The following is a 20,830-nucleotide window of genomic DNA, read 5'->3' as shown; positions in this document are numbered from 1 at the left end:
TAGTGCAGGAGGTGTAGTGGTGTAGGTGTAAATGGAATAATTTCCTGCTTATTCCTTTCTGATTTCGGGAATCTTCCAACCCTATGCTCTGCTGATTGGCTGTTACCTCAGTGGGAAGGCTTTGATTGGCCCCGTTCTCCAAAAGGAACTTCACAACTTCTAGATGATTCTCTTGTGAGGCCATGTAGAGCGGAGTGAAGCCCTTCTGTTACAGACAGACACATACATGGACACACACACACAGGGAGGGGCACAACACAGCAACACAGTAGCACAACACACACACACACACACACACACACACACACACACACACACACACACACACACACACACACACACACACAGAGGAAGGAAGCACAGGCACACAGAAAGACAGGAAGGCAGACAGATATTAACATAGAGTTGCATTGAGTTAATACACTCTTAGAAAAAAGGGTTCCAAAAGGGTTCTTCGGCTGTCCCGTCAGGAGAACCTTTTTTGCTTCCACTTAGAACCCTTTTTGGTTCCAGGTCGAACTCTTTTGGTTTCTACCTGGAACCAAAAAGGGTTCTTCAAAGGGTTCTCCTATAAGGACTGCCAAAGAACCCTTTTAGGCTCTAGATACCCTTTTCTTGTAAGAGTGTACGTTGGCCTAACGTCATGTTTCAGTTGGGGGTTGGGTCAAATGCAGGAGCTTATGCACACCCAAAAAATGTTAGTAGAGGTGCTGACTAACGGAATAGTAAACTGAAACTGTGTAAAAATAAAGAAAGTTTCACATTATATAAGTGCTCCCAACAACTTTCTTTATTCTTACTCAATCAGGGATGGAGTCAATTCGGAATTTAATTGCAAATTTCTTCTTAATTAGGCATCCTACAGTAGCACCTATAGTTTTCTGTGTTCTCCTAGTTCTTTCTGTGTTTTTTTATGCGGTCAATATCACACTTTAAGTATTGAATTCAAAATAAAATACAAATAAATTATGACATTTTTTTCAAGGAAAAGTTAAATTAATGGAAGTTGAAATCATAAACAAAGCAAGATCAAATGATTTTAAAACTATTGCAAGAAGGATTTTCAGTTAAACTATTCCAAGAACCAACCAACCAACCCTCTCTCTCTCTCTCTCTCTCTCTCTCTCTAAATGCTTGGCTATGAAAAGCCAACTGACATTTACTCCTGAGGTGCTGACCTGTTGCACCCTCTACAACCACTGTGATTATTATTTGACCCTGCTGGTCGCCTGTAAACGTTTGAACATCTTGAAGAACGATCTGGCCTTAATGGCCATGTTCTGTTATAATCTCCACCCGGCACAACCAGAAGAGGACTGGCCACCTCTCAGAGCCTGGTTCCTCTCTAGGTTTCTTCCTAGGTTCCTGCCTTTCGACAGAGTTTTTCCCTAGCCACCGTGCTTTCACGTCTGCATTGATTGCTGTTTGAGGTTTTAGGTTGGGTTTCTGTATAACCACTATTTGACATTTGATTTGATTTGGTAGGCTAAACAGATTCAATAGGATTCAATAAATTAGACTTTTGCTCACGCTAAAAAAACATTTGCTTTCATTTAATTTTGTTGTTTTTTATATCATTATTGATACTTTTGGGGGGGTTTTGATCTACATTTTCAACTTCATTTTTCATGTTTACAATTAATTTGATTTTGAATTCAATACTTAAGGCATGAAATTGACCCCATTGTTGTTCATTTTTGTCAATATCTCAACAACACATTGGTAAAAACTTCTAATTTGGCAGGATGTTAGAACCCATAATGCGTACCTATGGTGCCAACATTAGCACTCATTGGCCCCTAGGTGCAGTTCATTAAAAACCATGCACACATTCAAAACACATTCAAAACATTAGCCCAAACTATCAAATCCAACTCGTACAGATGATTGACAACATGTCCCTGAAGATATGTTCCAAGTTAAGTGATACATTAAAAAAAAACATGGAAACCACAGATCATCAAACTTTGACCAAAAAAGTGCTAGCGTAATGCTAAATTGCTTAAAAAATCTTCTTCTCATAAACCACAACTCAGATTCACCCAATATTTGGTATGTAGAATCTCTGAACTAGTCCCTAGCTAAATTAACTAGTTCCTAGCGAGGGATATGGCTATTCTACGCCAGTGGAGGGCACTACTGTTCACTGAAGGCTATTACTATTGAACCATAGGAATTTGGTAAACATGAAGTTGGAAGGGACAGTAGTCTATGGCGGTAGCATGGTAGCATGTATTATACATAACTCATTACATATTAGAGGTAGAATCTTGCAACTTGGAAAACATGCAAATGATAAACATGCTTATTAAAGGTATGGCCTTTGCCCATTTCATTGCCAGAGTGCCCAATGGGTGACCAAGATATACTATTTCTATTGCTCAGACCCTGTTAATGCTGCTCTTAATGCTGCTCACAGCTATGTTTCCAATTCAATTATTGATTTGAATTGGCCACATACCACAGGCAGCAGAAATGTAATTGAATTTTAACTAAAGGAAGCACAATTGAATTAAATGAAATTCAATTAAATGCTAATTGCTAATATATTTTACAATTCACAGTACAAATATTTATTTCGACATCATGTATGGTAATACTATGTATAACATTGAATTATTTCAGTTTTTAAATTCCTCTTAAAATGAGTTTAAATCATTAAAGTGGTCTGGAAATATTCTGAGATCATTTTGTAGTTGGTCTGTAATAATTCCTAATTCTCTTGCATGTTATGAAATATTGGAAAAAATACATTTCCCATTAGATCAAACACTCCAGAATGGAAGGGAACCTAACATTTCATGACAAAAATCTAAATACTGTTGACATATCTGAGTTATAATCAAGCTTATGTTTGAAATGGTATCTATATTTGTTTTAGTAATAAGTGGCAGATGTGACAACGGAATGCGACTTTCATGTTTCATGTCTCAGTTGAATTTCTTTGAATTAATCTCTGCTTTCTTTAATTCAAATTCACATTTCAATTCATGGTTTGAATTGAAATACATTCAGAAATTCAGACCCCAAACCCTGAGTTCCATGCAGTATAATGCAGCATAACTGTATTATAACTGTTTCTAACTGTATGGTTATCCGTTGTGGCTGGTGGCTCCTCTGCGGGGGGCTCTGCCAGGGGGATCGGGGTCTCATCCGACACTGGCTGGGGTCTCACCTGGGACTGGGCATTGATGTTGGCCCCGTAATTTACCAGCTCTGCCACCACTTGCTCCTGCCCAGCCAGGGCAGCAATGTGCAGAGCTGTGTTGCCTTTCTGTGGAGGCACAGGACAAGAGAAGACATGAGGAATATGTTTTAATAAGTACAATAATTGAATCATTCAGTATATTGTACTTTGGTGGTGACATAGGCTTAAGGAGTTCATGGGTGTGGTAATGTGGCATAGTGTATGAGGTTGACTGAGTACCTTAGTCTGGGTTTCCACATCGATGCCTCCATGTAGTAACTCCAGCACCATTTTAACGTGGCCTTCTTTAGAGGCCAAATGCAACCCGTTCAGCCCGTTCTGAGGGAGGAGAGAGAGAAGAGGAGACCTCACACTGTAGGGTCCCTAACACACTGATCACACTGAACACACTGCATACTGACACACACCAAAGGATCAGATCCTCAGACTAGCACTGATCTTCTTATTATACAGCACCTGCTAGATGTATAAAATGCAAAAGCATGTTACTGAGCCAAACTGTACCTTATGGTTAGGACAAACAGCTTCAACACATACAGCATCTACCAGATATTAACTGTGCTTATTTAGCAATAATGGTGACCGGAAAGGTGATGAAGATGATGGTGAGGAGGAGGAAGAGGATGGGAGGGGGATGGCAGGCCGGTGGTCTCGGGGCTGGGAAGAATACGAGCCGTGTGGGATAGGTCTGACCTCACACAGCCTTCCTTCAGCCACACAGGACATGTGAGGTTGGACCTTTCCCACACCACTGATATTATTCCTCTGAGTGGAGAGACCACAGCACACCATCACTCTACTGCAGGCCGGGGGAGGGGAGAGAGGGGGGAAGGGAGGAGGGGGGAGCATAGATGAGAAAGAAAAACAGGTGAAAGGAAGAAGGGATGATGCAAAAGAAGAAGAGCGAGTAAGAGAGAAATAACTTAAGGGGTTAAGAGGATGTGAGGAGGGTTGAGGGGAAGGAAGGGAGGGAGGGGAGGCAGAGAGGCAATGCGGCTGGGTGGCTGGTGAGCTAGCCCATGGCAGAGGCATCTACTCAGACTGGGTACGAGAGACACGACTGCCACAGCAAAGCCTCTACCTAACCTCCATCAGACCGACACCGCACGAATAAATACAACAACAATACATGGTGACGCTCACTACTCACACACAACACAGAACTAATATCACTTCCACAACCACATTCAACACACTTTTCAAAACACACAATTCCAAAAAAAACAACACAATTCCAAAACACTAATACGGACTTGGTTTGAAATGACACACATTGCATTAATTCATACATGACTTGAAGAAGAATGGCATGAGCCTGGCTGTCAATGGTATCCTGAGACTGCAGATAAACTGTTCAGGTTATGTCTGTAGTGTTCCTGTTTGTCCACAGGGTGTCTCTCTTTAGCAGCCTGAGGTCTTTCTACAGTTACTGAATCATACAATTGCATATAATTATGTAAAGATAATATAGTACACATAAATACATTCACTGTATTGACTACATTCACTCTATGCATTGAATCCTATGTTAGTAATGAGATTTACAGCTGTGAATGTGCTTGATGCTAATCTTGATTGTAGCACACACACACACACACAACTCTGCTTTGTTTGTGTGGCCTGTGGGCAGCCCCATTCCCCTCACGATGTGGCCATTTCTGGCCACCATGGGAGAAGCCGTCAGGGTAAAGCAGGCAGGATGGAGGAGAGTGGCTAGAGGAGTAACTCCTGCCCTATTTAACACCTCCCCATCAGTCCCACTCAGTCCTTCCTGTCAACTGCTGCTAGGAGACTGGCTACCTGGGTCTCCAAACTCTCTCTCTCTCTCTCTCTCTCTCTCTCTCTCTCTCTCTCTCTCTCTCTCTCTCTCTCTCACACACACACACACACACACACACACACACACATTTCAAACACTGAAATCTAACACACAAAAATAAACACATACAGTAATTTCCATTCAACACAAACAATGATATAACGTACATGCAGTCAGAGACAATCCACAAAAGTAGGTACTGGAGCAGAACAGAACACACTGTACACTGAGTTAGACCCAGAGCCAAGACAGACATTCTGCTTGCTGATATCACATCAAACACATTCCAAGCCAAAGCTCTCACTGAGAGACAGAGAGAGAGAGAGAGACGATGGATGTGTCTCAAATGGCACCCTGTTCCCTATGTAGTGCTATGGGCCCTGGTCAAAAGTAGTGCATTATTTAGGGAATATTGTGCCATTTGGGATTCACTCAATCACCTCATTCCAATAGAGAGGGGATCATTACAGCCATCTCACAGTAACAGTCAGCATGTTATCTACATAAGGGTTTCTTAGATTGCTTCTGAAACATGTGTTTGTGAGATGCCCTACACTGACTAGACTAGTGTTAACCAGTGACTATACTAGTGTTAACCAGTGCCCTGCACTGACTAGACTAGTGTAAAACCAGTGACTAGACTAGTGTTAACCAGATGCCCAACACTCACTAGACTAGTGTTAACCAGTGCCCTACACTGACTAGACTAGGGTTAACCAGTGCCCTACACTGACTAGGCTAGGGTTAACCAGTGCCCTACACTGACTAGACTAGGGTTAACCAGTGCCCTACACTGACTAGGCTAGGGTTAACCAGTGCCCTACACTGACTAGACTAGGGTTAACCAGTGCCCTACACTGACTAGGCTAGGGTTAACCAGTGCCCTACACTGACTAGACTAGGGTTAACCAGTGCCCTACACTGACTAGGCTAGGGTTAACCAGTGCCCTACACTGACTAGACTAGGGTTAACCAGTGCCCTACACTGACTAGGCTAGGGTTAACCAGTGCCCTACACTGACTAGACTAGGATTAACCAGTGCCCTACACTGACTAGACTAGGGTTAACCGGTGCCCTACACTGACTAGACTAGGGTTAACCAGTGCCCTACACTGACTAGACTAGGTTTAACCAGTGCCCTACACTGACTAGGCTAGGGTTAACCTCTCTCTCTTGCCATTTCCCGCTCTTTCCGTCTATCCATCTTGTTCTGAACCTTGCTGATAAGACTCTTCCTGTGTGTGTGTGTGTGTGCTGTTGTTTTGCACGTGCGCGGAATGAAAGATGACTTGTCTTTTTGATCTGCTGTACCTTTACAGTAGTTAACTTGTTTTCTTACGTGTATTCATGCATTGTTCTAGCGCTGCAGTATGATGATGCAACATCATATATGCAACTATATTATCACAGCCAATATAAATGGACAAATTAAATGAAAGACCGTAATAAATCAGGTTCATTAACAGATAATGAAACTTTGACAAAAAGGAAAGATTTAATTGGTCCTCCTGGTAAATCCAAAATACATCTTAGAGTTTGGGGACGTGCCCTGATGCACTCTCTAGGAGCATTTTGATTGGTAACCGGGCTTTGTAGCTCTCTCACCTGATTGGCTGTGTTGATGTCTATGCCATTCTTTATGTGGTCAATGGCCTTGTCCATGTTACCAGAACGAGCCGCCCGCAGAAAACTACTGACAGCATCAGCCTGAGAGAAAGAAAGGCAGGGATAAAGGGGGTGGGGGATGAACAGAGGTACATAGAGTGGGAGAGGGACAGATATATGTAAAAAGGGAAGACAGAGAGGGGGATGGAGAGAGATTTCTATTATTGTCATCATTCAAATCAAAACCACACAATGTCAAAGACACACGGACAGACTATAGACGCTTTCCATTGGTGTTTTCCTCATCTCCCTCCTCACTGTTATTGAACAGGACAGGACAGTCGACCCAGCCCCCTCCCATTGGCCAATCAGAGCCAGGCCTGGCAGGGTGGGGACCCTAGAGGAGGGGGTGCAGGGGATTGGCGTCCATAAAGACAGACAGCCTCTGTCCCAGGCTCCATCCCCGTCGCCTCTGACTCCCTGAACCAGCTGTGTCCCAAATGGCACCCTATTCCCAACATAGGGCTCTGGTCAAAAGTAGAGAATAGGGTGCCAATTGGGATGCAAATCTTAGCGTTATGGTGGGTGGGGTGTGTGTCTGCTCTGCTATGCTGCCCAGTGGTGTGGCTGGCGGTCTGGCTGGTGCTCTGGGGTGGTGTGTGTGTGTGTTTAGTGAACGCTCTGCCTAATGGTCTAACACATGGTCTGGCTGTGTTTTTGTCTCTGTTTTGTTTGTGTCTGGGGGCTTCATGCCTCTCAGGCAGGGGTGCTGAAACAGGATTGCTCATGCGGCACGAGGGAGAGGGACATGGGGAGAGGGGAAAAGAGAGAGGGACAGAGAGAGAGAGAGAGAGAGAAGGAGGGAGATGGAGAGAGAGGGGGGAAAGGGAGAGAGAGAGTCTACTGCGGCAAACCATCCTTCCCCCACCATTAGTCTCTCTCATTCTATCTACAGTATCTAGCTCTATCAATTATTCCCACACTCCTCAGGAGCACTCATGACTCATTTTCTTAATGTCTAGGTCATAACACGTGGTATCACGCCGCCAGTCTCTCTGTCCATCCCTCATTCTCCTTCTTTCCTCCCTTTTTTTCTCTCTGGTGTCTGACTAAAGTATGGACAGGGATTTCTCCATGTCAATAAGATCCTGAGCAACCGTCAATACACTTGTTGTGAAATCCCAAGTCCCAAAATCCTACAGAACTACAAACACACACACATTTACACATAGGCCACGCTCAGAAACAAAAACAGACACACACACACATACCCACCCAAGCAAGTGCAACCACACACACAGTGACTCAAAAATGTGTTCATCACAAGTTACTCAACACACACAGTCACAGTGACATTGATGTTGGCCCCCGTTCAGCTATGTGTGAAACACTGGCCCTCTTTTCAGACAGTGTTAACAGAGAGAATGAAGACCCACAAGCCCATGCTGTGGGCATGGCAACTTATGATACAAACCATCACCCATCAACAGAGCACTAGTGCAAGTGGTGCAGCACTGCGCAAAGAAAGGGACTACTTAAAAAAAAGTGAGAGGGAGGGAAAGAGATGGCATGATTGATAAAGAGAAGAGGAAAAAGAATGAAAGGGAAAGCTATTTCCAGCTGCCTGCAGCAGAAAATCTTTCAGAGCATTTCCCTGTAACAAACTGGTAGGCCTTGATAGCTGGGCCGCTAGCTAGCAGCACGCTAACTCCACACAGCCTGAGCACACTCAAAACTCACCATGTATCTCTCAGCCATGAGAGATTCATCAAGAAAAAGTCACAATGTTTCCAACTTTCCACCTAAAGGTTAATGTAATCTTGTTTAACATCGCTCCCTAGTTAAAGGAAAAGCTACAGTTCTTTCTGGGAAGTGAACGCTAGTTAGTCTTAGGTAACTTCATGGCTCTCACTTTACATTTTTTTTTTGTATATATACACTTTGACAGTTTATCAGGTACACCCATCTAGTACCGGATTGGACCCCCCTATGCCTCCAAAACAGACTGAATTATTCGGGTCATTCTACAAGGTACCGGAAACCTTCCACAGGGATGTTGGTCCATGTCGACGTGATGACATCACACAGTTGCAGCAGATTGGACGGCAGTACATTGGATTGAGGTCTGGGGACTGCTCAGGCCGCTCAAGTAAACTGAACTCACTGTCATGTTCCAGGCAATGTTTTCTACTACTCAATTGTCCAGTGTTGGTGATTGTGTGCCCACTGGAGCCAATACTTTTTGTTTTTAGCTGATAGGAGTGGAACCCGGTGTGGTCGTCTGCTGGTATAGCCGATCCGTGACAAGGATCACAGAGTTTTGCGTTCCGAGATATCGTTCTGCACACCACTGTCGTACTGCACCTCTATTTGTCTGTTTGTGGCCCGCCTGTTAGCTTGCATGATTATTGCTTATTATTACCTCTCTCATCAACAAACTGTTTTCGCCAACAGGACTGCCTGCTGACAAAGTCACTCGTTTTGCCTATTCTAACATTCAATTGAACCGTGACTAAATGCCTCAATGCCTGTCTGCTTGCTTTATATAGCATGCCACGGCCATGTGACTCACTGTCTGTAGGAGCAATCCATTTTTGTGAATGGGGTGGCTAAAAATGGGGTGGCTAAAAACCACCTTAGGATTGATTATAAACAACGTTTGACATGTTTCTACGAACTTTACGGGTACTATTTGGATTTTTCATCTGCCTGTTGTGACTGCGTTTGAGCCTGTGGATTACTGAACAAAACGCGCAAACAAAACTGAGTTTTTTGGATATAAACAGGGACTTTATTGAACAAAACGAACATTTATTGAGTAAATGGGAGTCTTGTGAGTGCAACCATATGAAGATCATCAAAGGTAGGTAGGTGATTAATTTTATCGCTATTTCTGACTTGTGTAACAACTCTACTTGGCTGGTAACTGTTTGTAATGATTTGTCTGCTGGGCGCTGTTCTCAGATAATCGCATGGTATGCTTTCGCCGTAAAGCCTTTTTGAAATCTGACACCATGGTTGGATTAACAAAAAGTTAATCTTTAAACCGATGTATAACACTTGTATGTTTTATTAATTTTTATAATTTTTCTGTTTTTGAACATGGCGCTCTGCAATTTCACTGGATGTTGGCCAGGTGGGATGCTAGTGTCCCACGTACCCTAGTGAGGTTAACTCTCTCCTTAACTCTCCCCTAACTACCTTCCTAACTTTCTCCTTTCTCTCCTTAACTATCTCCTTAACTCTCTTCTTAACTCTCTCCTTAATTAACTACCTCCTTAACTACCTCATTAACTCACTACTTAACTCTTTCTCTCCGTCTGTCAACGCCTTTCTTCACACTGTCACTCTGGAAACGCTATACATGTACAAGACCTTGAACACATAGTCACACAGACATGCCCATACACATGTTAAAAACGTATAAAGACTTACTCACACACTGTTCTTGCATACACACTAAAGAGTGTTAGTGTTTAAAGTTGTTTTGATCAACGTCTGTCCCATGTGGAAAGTCAAAGCTGAGACACTGTCTTCTTGGAGTGAACACCAAACTGCACTTAGCTTTTTGCAAGCACTTAGCAGCTAGTTATCTAAGATATAGAAGGTGAACAACAACACTAGGATTGCGCAAGCAGACCTTCATCAGTTACTCACAGTGATAGAGTTGTCCTGGTCAGCCATGGCCTCTCTCCTCTCTCTCCTTTCCTCTCATACTTTGCCTCTCCAACCCGTCCACTGTGAGAAAGGCGATAGCACCCAAATCCCCTCCCTCCAACTTGCTTCACGACAACAAACTGACCCCCTTAGTACTCCTCAATTACTCTTCCTGTTGTACCCACAAACACAGATACACACACACACCTGTTACAACAGTTAAACTTACCGTGGTGGGGTACCCTCCTGACAGAAATAGAAACTCATACAGTGTGTGTGTGTGTGTGTGTGTGTGTGTGTGTGTGTGTGTGTGTGTGTGTGTGTGTGTGTGTGTGTGTGTGTGTGTGTGTGTGTGTGTGTGTGTGTGTGTGTGTGTGTGTGTGTGTGTGTGTGCGCACACAGATGTCTAGAAACCTACTTAGCCTCAAATAGATACTGCCCACACACGATGCATAGGGTGCTTCACATTCCACCAAAGACTGTGCACAGCTGGTCAGAGTGTAATTAGGTTGTCTTTTCTAGTTGATTGTGTGTGCAGTCACTGCCATGGTGACTCAGAGAAAATATTTTCTCCACAGTTCAAGCAAAGACAGCTGATGACACACACACACACACACACACACACACACACACACACACACACACACACACACACACACACACACACACACACACACACACACACACACACAGGCCAAGCAGGAGAGTATATGTGGATAACCAGTATGAGGTGGCATGGTAACACCATGGTGACTCCCACTGAGGCCTCCGTAGTTGGCTTACCACCACCCAATCTCTAACCACCCCTACTGCACCCCTTAGCCAACCCCCACTAGCCCCTAGCCCACCCCAACCCTGGGCCTGCAGTTCCACCTGTCCTGGAGCTAGAGGGAGATCAAGACCTGACCAGCACTGCATTACAGAGAAGAGTAGTGGGGAAATTATGTACCTGTTAAGGGCTAGAGTAGGTGATGTGTTAAAAGATGCTTAGTGTCCACGCACGCACGCACGCACTCACACACGCACGCACACACACACACACACACACACACACACGCACACACACACACACACACACGCACACACACACACACACACACACACACACACACACACACACACACACACACACACACACACACTAGGCACATCGTCCACCTTCCCCTAGGTCAGCCAAAGTTCAGATCTCAGAGGGTCATTTTAGCACAGGGAGAGTGCAGAAGTCTGACATGACCTATCCCTGCAGTGGACAGACTGGACAGAGCACGAACAGTAGCCTTACTTTTTCAGTTCAATAACTTGGAGAACCATGCAATGTCAATGAAGATCTTTGGATAAAATTTACAAGAAGTTATGCACATTTGTAATGTTCAGTACAGTGTGTTTATGTTGGTGTGAGTTCAGTCTATACTACTGTGCGAGGTAAGTGTGTGGTGCAGTCAGATAAGGGTAGAAGGGGCACTTTGTAGGCCACACCCGAACTCTGCATGCCAGGCTGACGCAGAGTCACCCCACTCTCAGTGTAAACATGCACACTTTCACTGGCTCACTAGCCTGTCTATCCCTATCCCCTCTCTCTTACACACAAACCATAATACAAACACGCATACGCAGAAGCCTGAAATCCTCTCATGCCTTGTAAATCCTCATGCTAATCTTAACTAACCCAGTGTGATGGAGATGGATGTGGGTCTAGATCCTAGAAGCCCCAGAGAGAGGACAGTGCTGTGTGGAGGGGCTGGCTGGGGTTAGTGGAACCACATCATAAATCACCCTCTACTGTTACTGCACTGTATGGAAGGAGAGACAATAAGCTGCAGTGTGTCATCATTAGCATCACATCACACTGTAGCGCTATGGGGTATCCCATTGTCCTCAGGGTCTGTCCACTGTACCTCTGTCTCTTTCTCTTCAATCCTCACATTCTTCCCTTATCACATTTGACTAATTCTACCCTGCTTTACTTCCTTTTCCTTTGTTCATCCCTGTCTCATATAATCCTTGTTCAATCCCTCTCCTCTTTTCCCTCCTCCATTTCCCTCTCCTCTCAATGCGTGCTCTCTCTCTCTCTCTCTCTCTCTCTCTCTCTCTCTCTCTCTCTCTCTCTCTCTCTCTCTCTCTCTCCCTCTCTTTCCCCCCCTCTCTCATGCTGGTGCTGCGGCAGACATGATGACATCACCTTCTAGCTGGTGTACTGCAGCAGTGTGACACAGTCGGTGTGTGAGTGTGTGTTTGTCTGTAAGAGATTCAGTGTGTGTGTGCGCACACGTGTGTGTGTGTGGGTGCGTGTGTGTGTGTGTGTGTGTGCGTGCATGTGCGTGCATGTATGTCTCATGAGTCCCGTTCAGTAGTGTCAATAGTAAGGGATAACTGTCTCTCAGTGTCTAAGTAGGTGTGAAACCTCACAGAGACCAGGGGATAACCAAGGCACAAATGCCTCTGTGTGTGTTTGATGACATGCTTTAAACAGTGACGGTTCTACTTTAAGCCCTGGATGACAGGACCATGTGAGGTTGTGGCTGGGATAGGAAAGGAGGAACAGTGCATGGAGGCATGGAGCTGCCTGGTTTCAGGCTCTTGCTCTCCCAGGGAGTATCACAGGGCTGGGCCATTGATCTTAAGGTAACCCTCTCCTCTGGTCCCTATGAACCTGTGTGTGAGGCTGACCCAGGCAGCTAACCACTAACCTGCAATGAAACGGATGCAGAAACCAGTGCTGAGTCTGCACTATGCATAGCCTGAAGTACACAGATCGCTGTCAACACTGTGATAGATGCATTCTTGAGAATGAATGCATGAATGTCTGTATGTAGCCTCGCTACTTTTATAGCCTCGCTACTGTACGTATATAGCCTGTCTTTTTTCTGTTGTTTTATTTCTTTACTTACCTATTTTTCACTTAATACTTTTTTTGCACTATTGGTTAGAGCCTGTAAGTAAGCATTTCACTGTAAGGTCTACTACACCTGTTGTATATCCGGAGTACGTGACAAATCAATTTTGATTTGATTTTATGTTTATAACACACACAATCCCCTCTCCATAAGCAAATGGCACACTAAGACTTTGCAGAGGTGCAAAGGTGCACCAGGTGCAAATCATAAATATCTTAGATGACACCTCAGCTATTTGTGGACCCAGCAGAAAGGTGCCAATAAGGGGTGTTACGTGCAGTTTATGACGAGATAGTATCCTGCCCATATAGTATGGCTACAGCATGCTATCTAGGGCCACAACATAACTAAATGGGTGTGGAAATTCCTGCAGCTATTCCGTTTCCCTTTTCTGCTGACTTGCATTTGTTCAGGAAATTGATTTTCTTTGCATCTTTCACCTTTCTCCATCCCTCCATCTCTCAGTGTTTTAGCAAGCTAGCTGCAGAGTGAACGCGTTGTTTCCGGTCAGGGTGGTGGTGTTGTGGTGAGGAGGAGCCAGTCAGACAGAGACCCCCAGGGACTCTACTCTGGACACACTTACAGGAATCAGCCTGGTCAAGCAATTACAACCACTCACTCAACACAGTCTGTCTGTCTGGGTCTGGGTCTGTGTTTGTGTCTGTCTGTCTGTCTGTCTGTCTGTCTGTCTGTCTGTCTGTCTGTCTGTCTGTCTGTCTGTCTGCTTCAGCTATACACACTGATCACAAGCCTAAATTTCCCTCTCCTTTTGACTGTTTACTTTCTCACACTTTCTATCTCTCTTTCTATTTCCGTGTTCTTGTGTGTCTGTCTTTCTCTTTGACTCACCCCTCTATCTGGACCCCTCAGCAGTGGATGAGATTGTCATGGTTTTTGAGATCTTTTGTGGAAAGATGGAGGGAGGGGGAACCATAGAAGTAGCGAGGGGACTGTTTACAGAGCGTGAGAAAGAATGGTAGAAAGTGACGATAATCATGTAGCCTGTGTACTACTGCGTAGTTACGCTATCATTACTTTTGGTAACAAGGATGCAAGTAGAGAGAATTTACTAGAGACTGCTAATAAGTCCCATGTTTATAATATACTTTGTAATTAGGTTAACAACTAAATAGCTAAGTAGTCACTGCGGGGTTACACTTTAGAGTCTGAGCAGAAGAGAGTGGGTGATTGAGTGAGCTGTGAAGAGAACTCAGAGGGAGTCTGAGCTGTCATCTATGAAATATCAAACAGAAGCACAGTCAGCGGATCTACAGCTTTGATCCGACCATCACTGAGTGTGACTCTATACTGACAATTAAATATGGCTGCAGCATTAAGCTCTGTGTGTGTGTGTGTGTGTGTGTGTGTGTGTGTGTGTGTGTGTGTGTGTGTGTGTGTGTGTGTGTGTGTGTGTGTGTGTGTGTGTGTGTGTGTGTGCGTGGGCGTGTGCATGTGCGTGTGCGTGTGATAAAAAGAGACAGAGGACAAGACAGAGAGCAAGGGGGGAGTGAGAATTGCAACCTTATCAGATACAGTAATTGTAACAGTACAAAATGTTTAGCCCATCCTCACAACTATAAATAATGCACACACATAGGTGAATTTAAAATTTCTTAATGGAACATTCCACTACTAAACGATATTTTGGTATTTGTTTCAGTGGTCCATTGTTGACATAGTCCCAAAATGTTTTGCTTGTCAGCAATCAAGTTTTCAAGATATGTAACATTCAAAATACAGAAATCATCCCGTATGATGCATTTTGCATCCGGTAATGCAAAACGCAGCAACCTGGACCCGTACAAATCAGCTGGTCTTGACAATCTGGACCCTCTATTTCTGAAACTATCCGCCGCCATTGTCGCAACCCCTATTACCAGCCTGTTCAACCTCTCTTTCATATCGTCTGAGATCCCCAAGGACTGGAAAGCTGCCGCAGTCATCCCCCTCTTCAAAGGGGGAGACACCCTGGACCCAAACTGTTACAAACCTATATCCATCCTGCCCTGCCTATCTAAGGTCTTCGAAAGCCTAGTCAACAAACAGATCACTGACCATCTCAAATCCCACCGTATCTTCTCCACTTTGCAATCTGGTTTCCGAGCCGGTCACGGGTGCACCTCAGCCACGCTCAAGGTACTAAACGATATCATAACCACCATCGATAAAAGACAGTACTGTGCAGCCGTCTTCATCGACCTGGCCAAGGCTTTCGACTCTGTCGATCACCATATTCTTATCGGCAGACTCAGTAGCCTCGGTTTTTCTAATGACTGCCTTGCCTGGTTCACTAACTACTTTGCAGACAGAGTTCAGTGTGTCAAATCGGAGGACATGTTGTCCGGTCCTCTGGCATTCTCTATGGGGGTGCCACAGGGTTCAATTCTCGGGCCGACTCTTTTCTCTGTATATATCAATGATGTTGCTCTTGCTGCGGGCGATTACCCCGATCCACCTCTACGCAGACGACACCATTCTGTATACTTCTGGCCCTTCCTTGGACACTGTGCTATCTAACCTCCAAACGAGCTTCAATGCCATACAACACTCCTTCCGTGGCTTCCAACTGCTCTTAAACGCTAGTAAAACCAAATGCATGCTTTTCAACCGTTCGCTGCCTGCACCCGCACGCCCGACTAGCATCACCACCCTGGATGGTTCCGACCTAGAATATGTGGACATCTATAAGTACCTAGGTGTCACTCACGCCGCCAAACTTACCCTAGTAAAACTGACTATCTTACCGATCCTCGACTTCGGCGATGTCATCTACAAAATAGCTTCTAATACTCTACTCAGCAATGCAGTTTATCACAGTGCCATCCGTTTTGTTACTAAAGCACCTTATACCACCCACCACTGCGACCTGTATGCTCTAGTCGACTGGTCCTCGCTACATATTCGTCGCCAGACCCACTGGCTCCAGGTCATCTACAAGTCCATGCTAGGTAAAGCTCCGCCTTATCTCAGTTCACTGGTCACGATGGCAACACCCACCCAGCAGGTGTATCTCACTGATCATCCCTAAAGCCAACACCTCATTTGGCCGCCTTTTCCTTCCAGTTCTCTGCTGCCTGTGACTGGAACAAATTGCAAAAATCGCTGAAGTTGGAGACTTTTATCTCCCTCACCAACTTTAAACATCTGCTATCTGAGCAGCTAACCGATCGCTGCAGCTGTACATAGTCCATCGGTAAATAGCCCACCCAATTTACCTACCTTATCCCCATACTGTTTTTATTTATTTACTTTTCTGCTCTTTTGCACACCAGTATCTCTACCTGCACATGACCATCTGATCATTTATCACTCCAGTGTTAATCTGCTAAATTGTAATTATTCGCCTACCTCCTCATGCCTTTTGCACACAATGTATATAGACTCTTTTTTTTATTTTTTTCTACTGTGTTATTGACTTGTTTATTGTTTATTCCATGTGTAACTCTGTGTTGTTGTCTGTTCACACTGCTATGCTTTATCTTGGCCAGGTCGCAGTTGTAAACGAGAACTTGTTCTCAACTAGCCTACCTGGTTAAATAAAGGTGGAATTTAAAAAAAAGAGTTAAATTATATGATGCAAAATGCATCATAAGGGGATGATTTCTGTATTTTGAATGTTACATATCTTTAAGGTTGCATCATCTGTCCTTTCACGGCATGCTTAACCAGATGATGTCTGCTGCTGCTGAGCGTCTTTGCTGTAGCCACAATCCCCCTCTAAACCTAAGTGCTGAATCAGCAGTCCTCTGGCTATACAGTATACAGACAAAATATCGTAGATGTCTGCTGTGTGTCTTTTAATCTTCATACTACCTAAATTAGCAGGAGCTTCAGTGAAGTCGAGATAAAATGATGTAGCTAATGAGAGATAAGTGTACTGATCATCAGCTTACTTACCACCCACCCACAACAGACATTCCACAACAGAACAGACATTCCACAACAGAACAGAACTGAGCACTAAACTAAGTCATAACAAGATTCAAAGAAGACTACAGAACAGGACACACAGCCATCACACACACGCACGTCTCACACACAATCTCACAGACACACATGCACCATTACTCCCTAAAATGTATCCCAAACGACTAGCTAGACTCTCTCCCCTACGGAGATCTGTAGTTGCTATGGGACACCAAGTCAAATGAATGTAATGGACAAAACATGAACAGCCAGAAGTTCTGTTTTGAGAGAGTTAAAGTAAAAAAAAAGATTCAGTCAACATTCTGTCACTATTGTTCTATTCTATTGAAGGCAACTAAAATACGAATTAACTAAAAGATGAATCTGTTTAATATGAGACAAATGTCATCAGGAAGCATCAATATGGAATAGACAACTGTGTTTACACTGTCTCAAATAGCCCTCTACTCATCATCTCCTTGTCCTCTATCCTTCACTCTCTTTCTCTCTGTGACAGACAGAGACAAGGACAGATTCATTAATGAAGGGAAGACCACATAGAGAGAGGGAAGCGAGGAAGAGGTCTCCAAATAGTTAATGAAGAGAGAATCTTAGCTGCATGAAGATGTAGGAAAGTAAAGATGAGATGATCTAAGTGAATTATACTGTAACTGAAGATTAATATATTAGAAGGGTTGGAGTTGCATCCGTTCATTGATTCAAAATAGAGAGATGATCAAAATAAAAGGATAGTTGAATAACTGTGCAGTAAAATGATTTAGGTGGACAGACAGGGGAAATTGACAGTTGGGTTAGTTAGAAATCACCGGGAAAGGTAGTGGAAGTTCTAAGAAAGTGATCTAAGACCACAACATGGTTAAACTTTAGTATACAGAAACAAGACTGCTAAACAGAGCAAACAGATCAACCCACAAACAGACTGTCAGAGAGACAGTAGCACGATGAATACAGACTGTCAGAGAGACAGTAGCATGATGAATACAGACTGTCAGAGAGACAGTAGCATGATGAATACAGACTGCCAGAGAGACAGTAGCATGATGAATACACACTGTCAGAGAGACAGTAGCATGATGAATACAGACTGTCAGAGAGACAGTAGCATGATGAATACAGACTGTCAGAGAGACAGTATCATGATGAATACAGACTGTCAGAGAGACAGTAGCATGATGAATACAGACTGTCAGAGAGACAGTAGCATGATGAATACAGACTGTCAGAGAGACAGTAGCATGATGAATACAGACTGTCAGAGAGACAGTAGCATGATGAATACAGACTGTCAGAGAGACAGTAGCATGATGAATACAGACTGTCAGAGAGACAGTAGCATGATGAATACAGACTGTCAGAGAGACAGTAGCATGATGAATACAGACTGTCAGAGAGACAATAGCATGAGGAATACAGACTGTCAGAGAGAAAGTAGCATGATGAATACAGACTGTCAGAGAGACAGTAGCATGATGAATACACACTGTCAGAGAGACAGTAGCATGAGGAATACACACTGTCAGAGAAACAGTAGCATGAGGAATACACACTGTCAGAGAGACAGTAGCATGAGGAATACACACTGTCAGAGAGACAGTAGCATGAGGAATACACACTGTCAGAGAGACAGTAGCATGATGAATACAGACTGTCAGAGAGACAGTATCATGATGAATACAGACTGTCAGAGAGAAAGTAGCATGATGAATACAGACTGTCAGAGAGACAGTATCATGATGAATACAGACTGTCAGAGAGACAGTAGCATGATGAATACACACTGTCAGAGAGACAGTAGCATGAGGAATACACACTGTCAGAGAGACAGTAGCATGAGGAATACACATTGTCAGAGAGACAGTAGCATGAGGAATAGAGTGAAGGAGAGAGTGAAGAGATCACAGTGATACAGGAATAATAAGGAGACAGTTATGGAACACAATCCAGTTTCTACTCACTCCACAGGTGATGAGCTTGGCCGGCATGCTTGCTGGCCCTCCACTCCCTCTCTCTGCTTCTCTCTCTCTCTCTCTCTCTCTCTCTCTTTCTCTCTCTTCTTTCTCTCTCTCTCTTTCTCTCTCTTCTTTCTTTCTTTCTTTCTTTCTTTCTCTCTCTCTCTCTCTCTCTCTCTCTCTCTCTCTCTCTCTCTTACTCTCTTACACACACACTCTACTGTTGTTTCCTTGCCCCCCGAGAGTGTCTGCTGGGACTGGGCACTGAGACCATGTCCTACCTAAACACACACACGCAGACACACACACTTGAGTGCACAGGGCCCGTCCAGTGTGGGAGGGGAGGGGGTGTTTATCTCTAGAGGAATGCTGCCTGTATCTAAAGACACACATTGAACACACACTCCCCTCAATCTCACGCTGTGTCGCCTCGCCCACTACCTCTCCCTGTCTCTCTTTCACTCATTTGTCTATTTCCTTTTCTCTCTTTCTTCATCTTCTCTCCTCCATGACACTTTCCATTTACTGTCTTCCTCTCTCTCCACCAGCTCCCCCCCACGTTCTCTCTCTTTACTTTTCACTTGTTTTGATGTCCCCCAGCTCTCTCTCTTTCACCTCGAGATTGATCCCTCGGGGTGAAAGAGAGAGTGTAGAGTGTGTGTTGATCCCTTCTTTTCTGCTATCCCTCCTTAGCTACATGTCTTCCCACATCTCTCTGTCCCTCCTGCCTTTTTTTGTGACAGCCAGACAATCTTTTTTTTCTCAGCCTGCCATTTACAGACAGGCGTTGTGTTTTGGGTGGAGAATTCCTGTGCTCTGTGAGCGGGTCTGTTCCAGTCTGTGGAATGACTTACAGTGACAAAGCGCCCAGTGGGGGGGCCATTTACGTTGCCACTACCCCATGACAATGGACCAGACGCACGGGGCGGGGGGAGGCCAGTCTCTCAAAGGGCCCTGCCTTTTTTAATAAAGCGTCCGTCATTCCCTGCCTGAAAAGGCCTCCTTTTCTCCCCCTCTTCCTCCTCTCTGTCTCTCCTGGCTAAACGCTGGGAAAAGCACATCGCTGCCAAAACCACGCAGAGAGATAAATGCTTGTAGGAGAGGGGGATGTGAGGAGAGGGGGATGTGGGGAGAGGGGGATGTGAGGAGAGGGGGATGTGGGGAGAGGGGGATGTGAGGAGAGGGGGATGTGAGGAGATGGGGATGTGGAGAGAGGGGGATATGAGGAGAGGGGGATGTGGGGAGAGGGGGATGTGGGGAGAGGGGGATGTGGGGAGAGGGGGATGTGAGGAGAGGGGGATGTGGGGAGAGGGGGATGTGAGGAGAGGGGAACCAAAGCCCCTCCCGAGAGGGGGTTATACACCACTCAGTAGCACTGGACCGTGACCTCGGTAAACATATCTCGTGACTGGCTCAGCCCTGTGTTCGGGTGTGTTTGTGGGGGAGAGTTACCAGTGCCAACCACTGCAGAGCAGGGGACTGGAGACACTAATGTACATGAAGAGATGACAAATTAGCCCGTGGTCCTCAGCTATAGAGGAAAAACAAGCTCCTTTCATAATCCTAGTATTATCGAACAAAACTCTGCTCTGTCATATCCCATGGCTCTGAGTCCACTGAGGAAGCTAAAGTTGAATGATAACATAGCAGGAATAACATACTGATAAGAGCCCTTCAGATTCCAGATGTACATAATGATGGAACCAGTCTGGTATCTTTCAAGAGCCAATGATGTTTCCTGTTACAGAGACTTCTAAAACAGCAACATTC

At 44.6% G+C, this 20,830-nt stretch overlaps 1 protein-coding gene across 6 annotated transcripts in view; it reads right to left on the bottom strand.

Annotated features, from left to right (window-relative positions):
- LOC139390174 (ankyrin-1-like) overlaps positions 1-20,830 on the bottom strand; it is a 183,758-nt gene that overhangs the window by 49,220 nt on the left and 113,708 nt on the right. The window contains exons 1-5 of one of the 6 annotated variants that reach the window (XM_071137414.1): positions 19,067-19,386; positions 6,634-6,735; positions 3,428-3,526; positions 3,176-3,274; positions 107-202 (exon numbers count right to left, since the gene is read on the bottom strand). In XM_071137414.1, coding sequence (XP_070993515.1) covers positions 107-202; positions 3,176-3,274; positions 3,428-3,526; positions 6,634-6,735; positions 19,067-19,093 — 423 coding nt within the window. In that variant the 5' untranslated portion in view covers positions 19,094-19,386. Of the gene's footprint in view, positions 1-106; positions 206-3,085; positions 3,275-3,427; positions 3,527-6,633; positions 6,736-10,072; positions 10,167-10,290; positions 10,365-19,066; positions 19,387-20,830 lie in introns of those variants that run through there. The other 5 variants (XM_071137413.1, XM_071137410.1, XM_071137411.1 and 2 more) reach the window with 5 other exon arrangements.

This window comes from Oncorhynchus clarkii, chromosome 30 (assembly GCF_045791955.1).
Source record: "Oncorhynchus clarkii lewisi isolate Uvic-CL-2024 chromosome 30, UVic_Ocla_1.0, whole genome shotgun sequence".
In the NCBI taxonomy this organism is placed as follows: Eukaryota; Metazoa; Chordata; class Actinopteri; order Salmoniformes; family Salmonidae; genus Oncorhynchus; species Oncorhynchus clarkii.
Note: the sequence above shows the minus strand (reverse complement) of the source record. Positions and strands in the feature narration are given on the sequence as shown.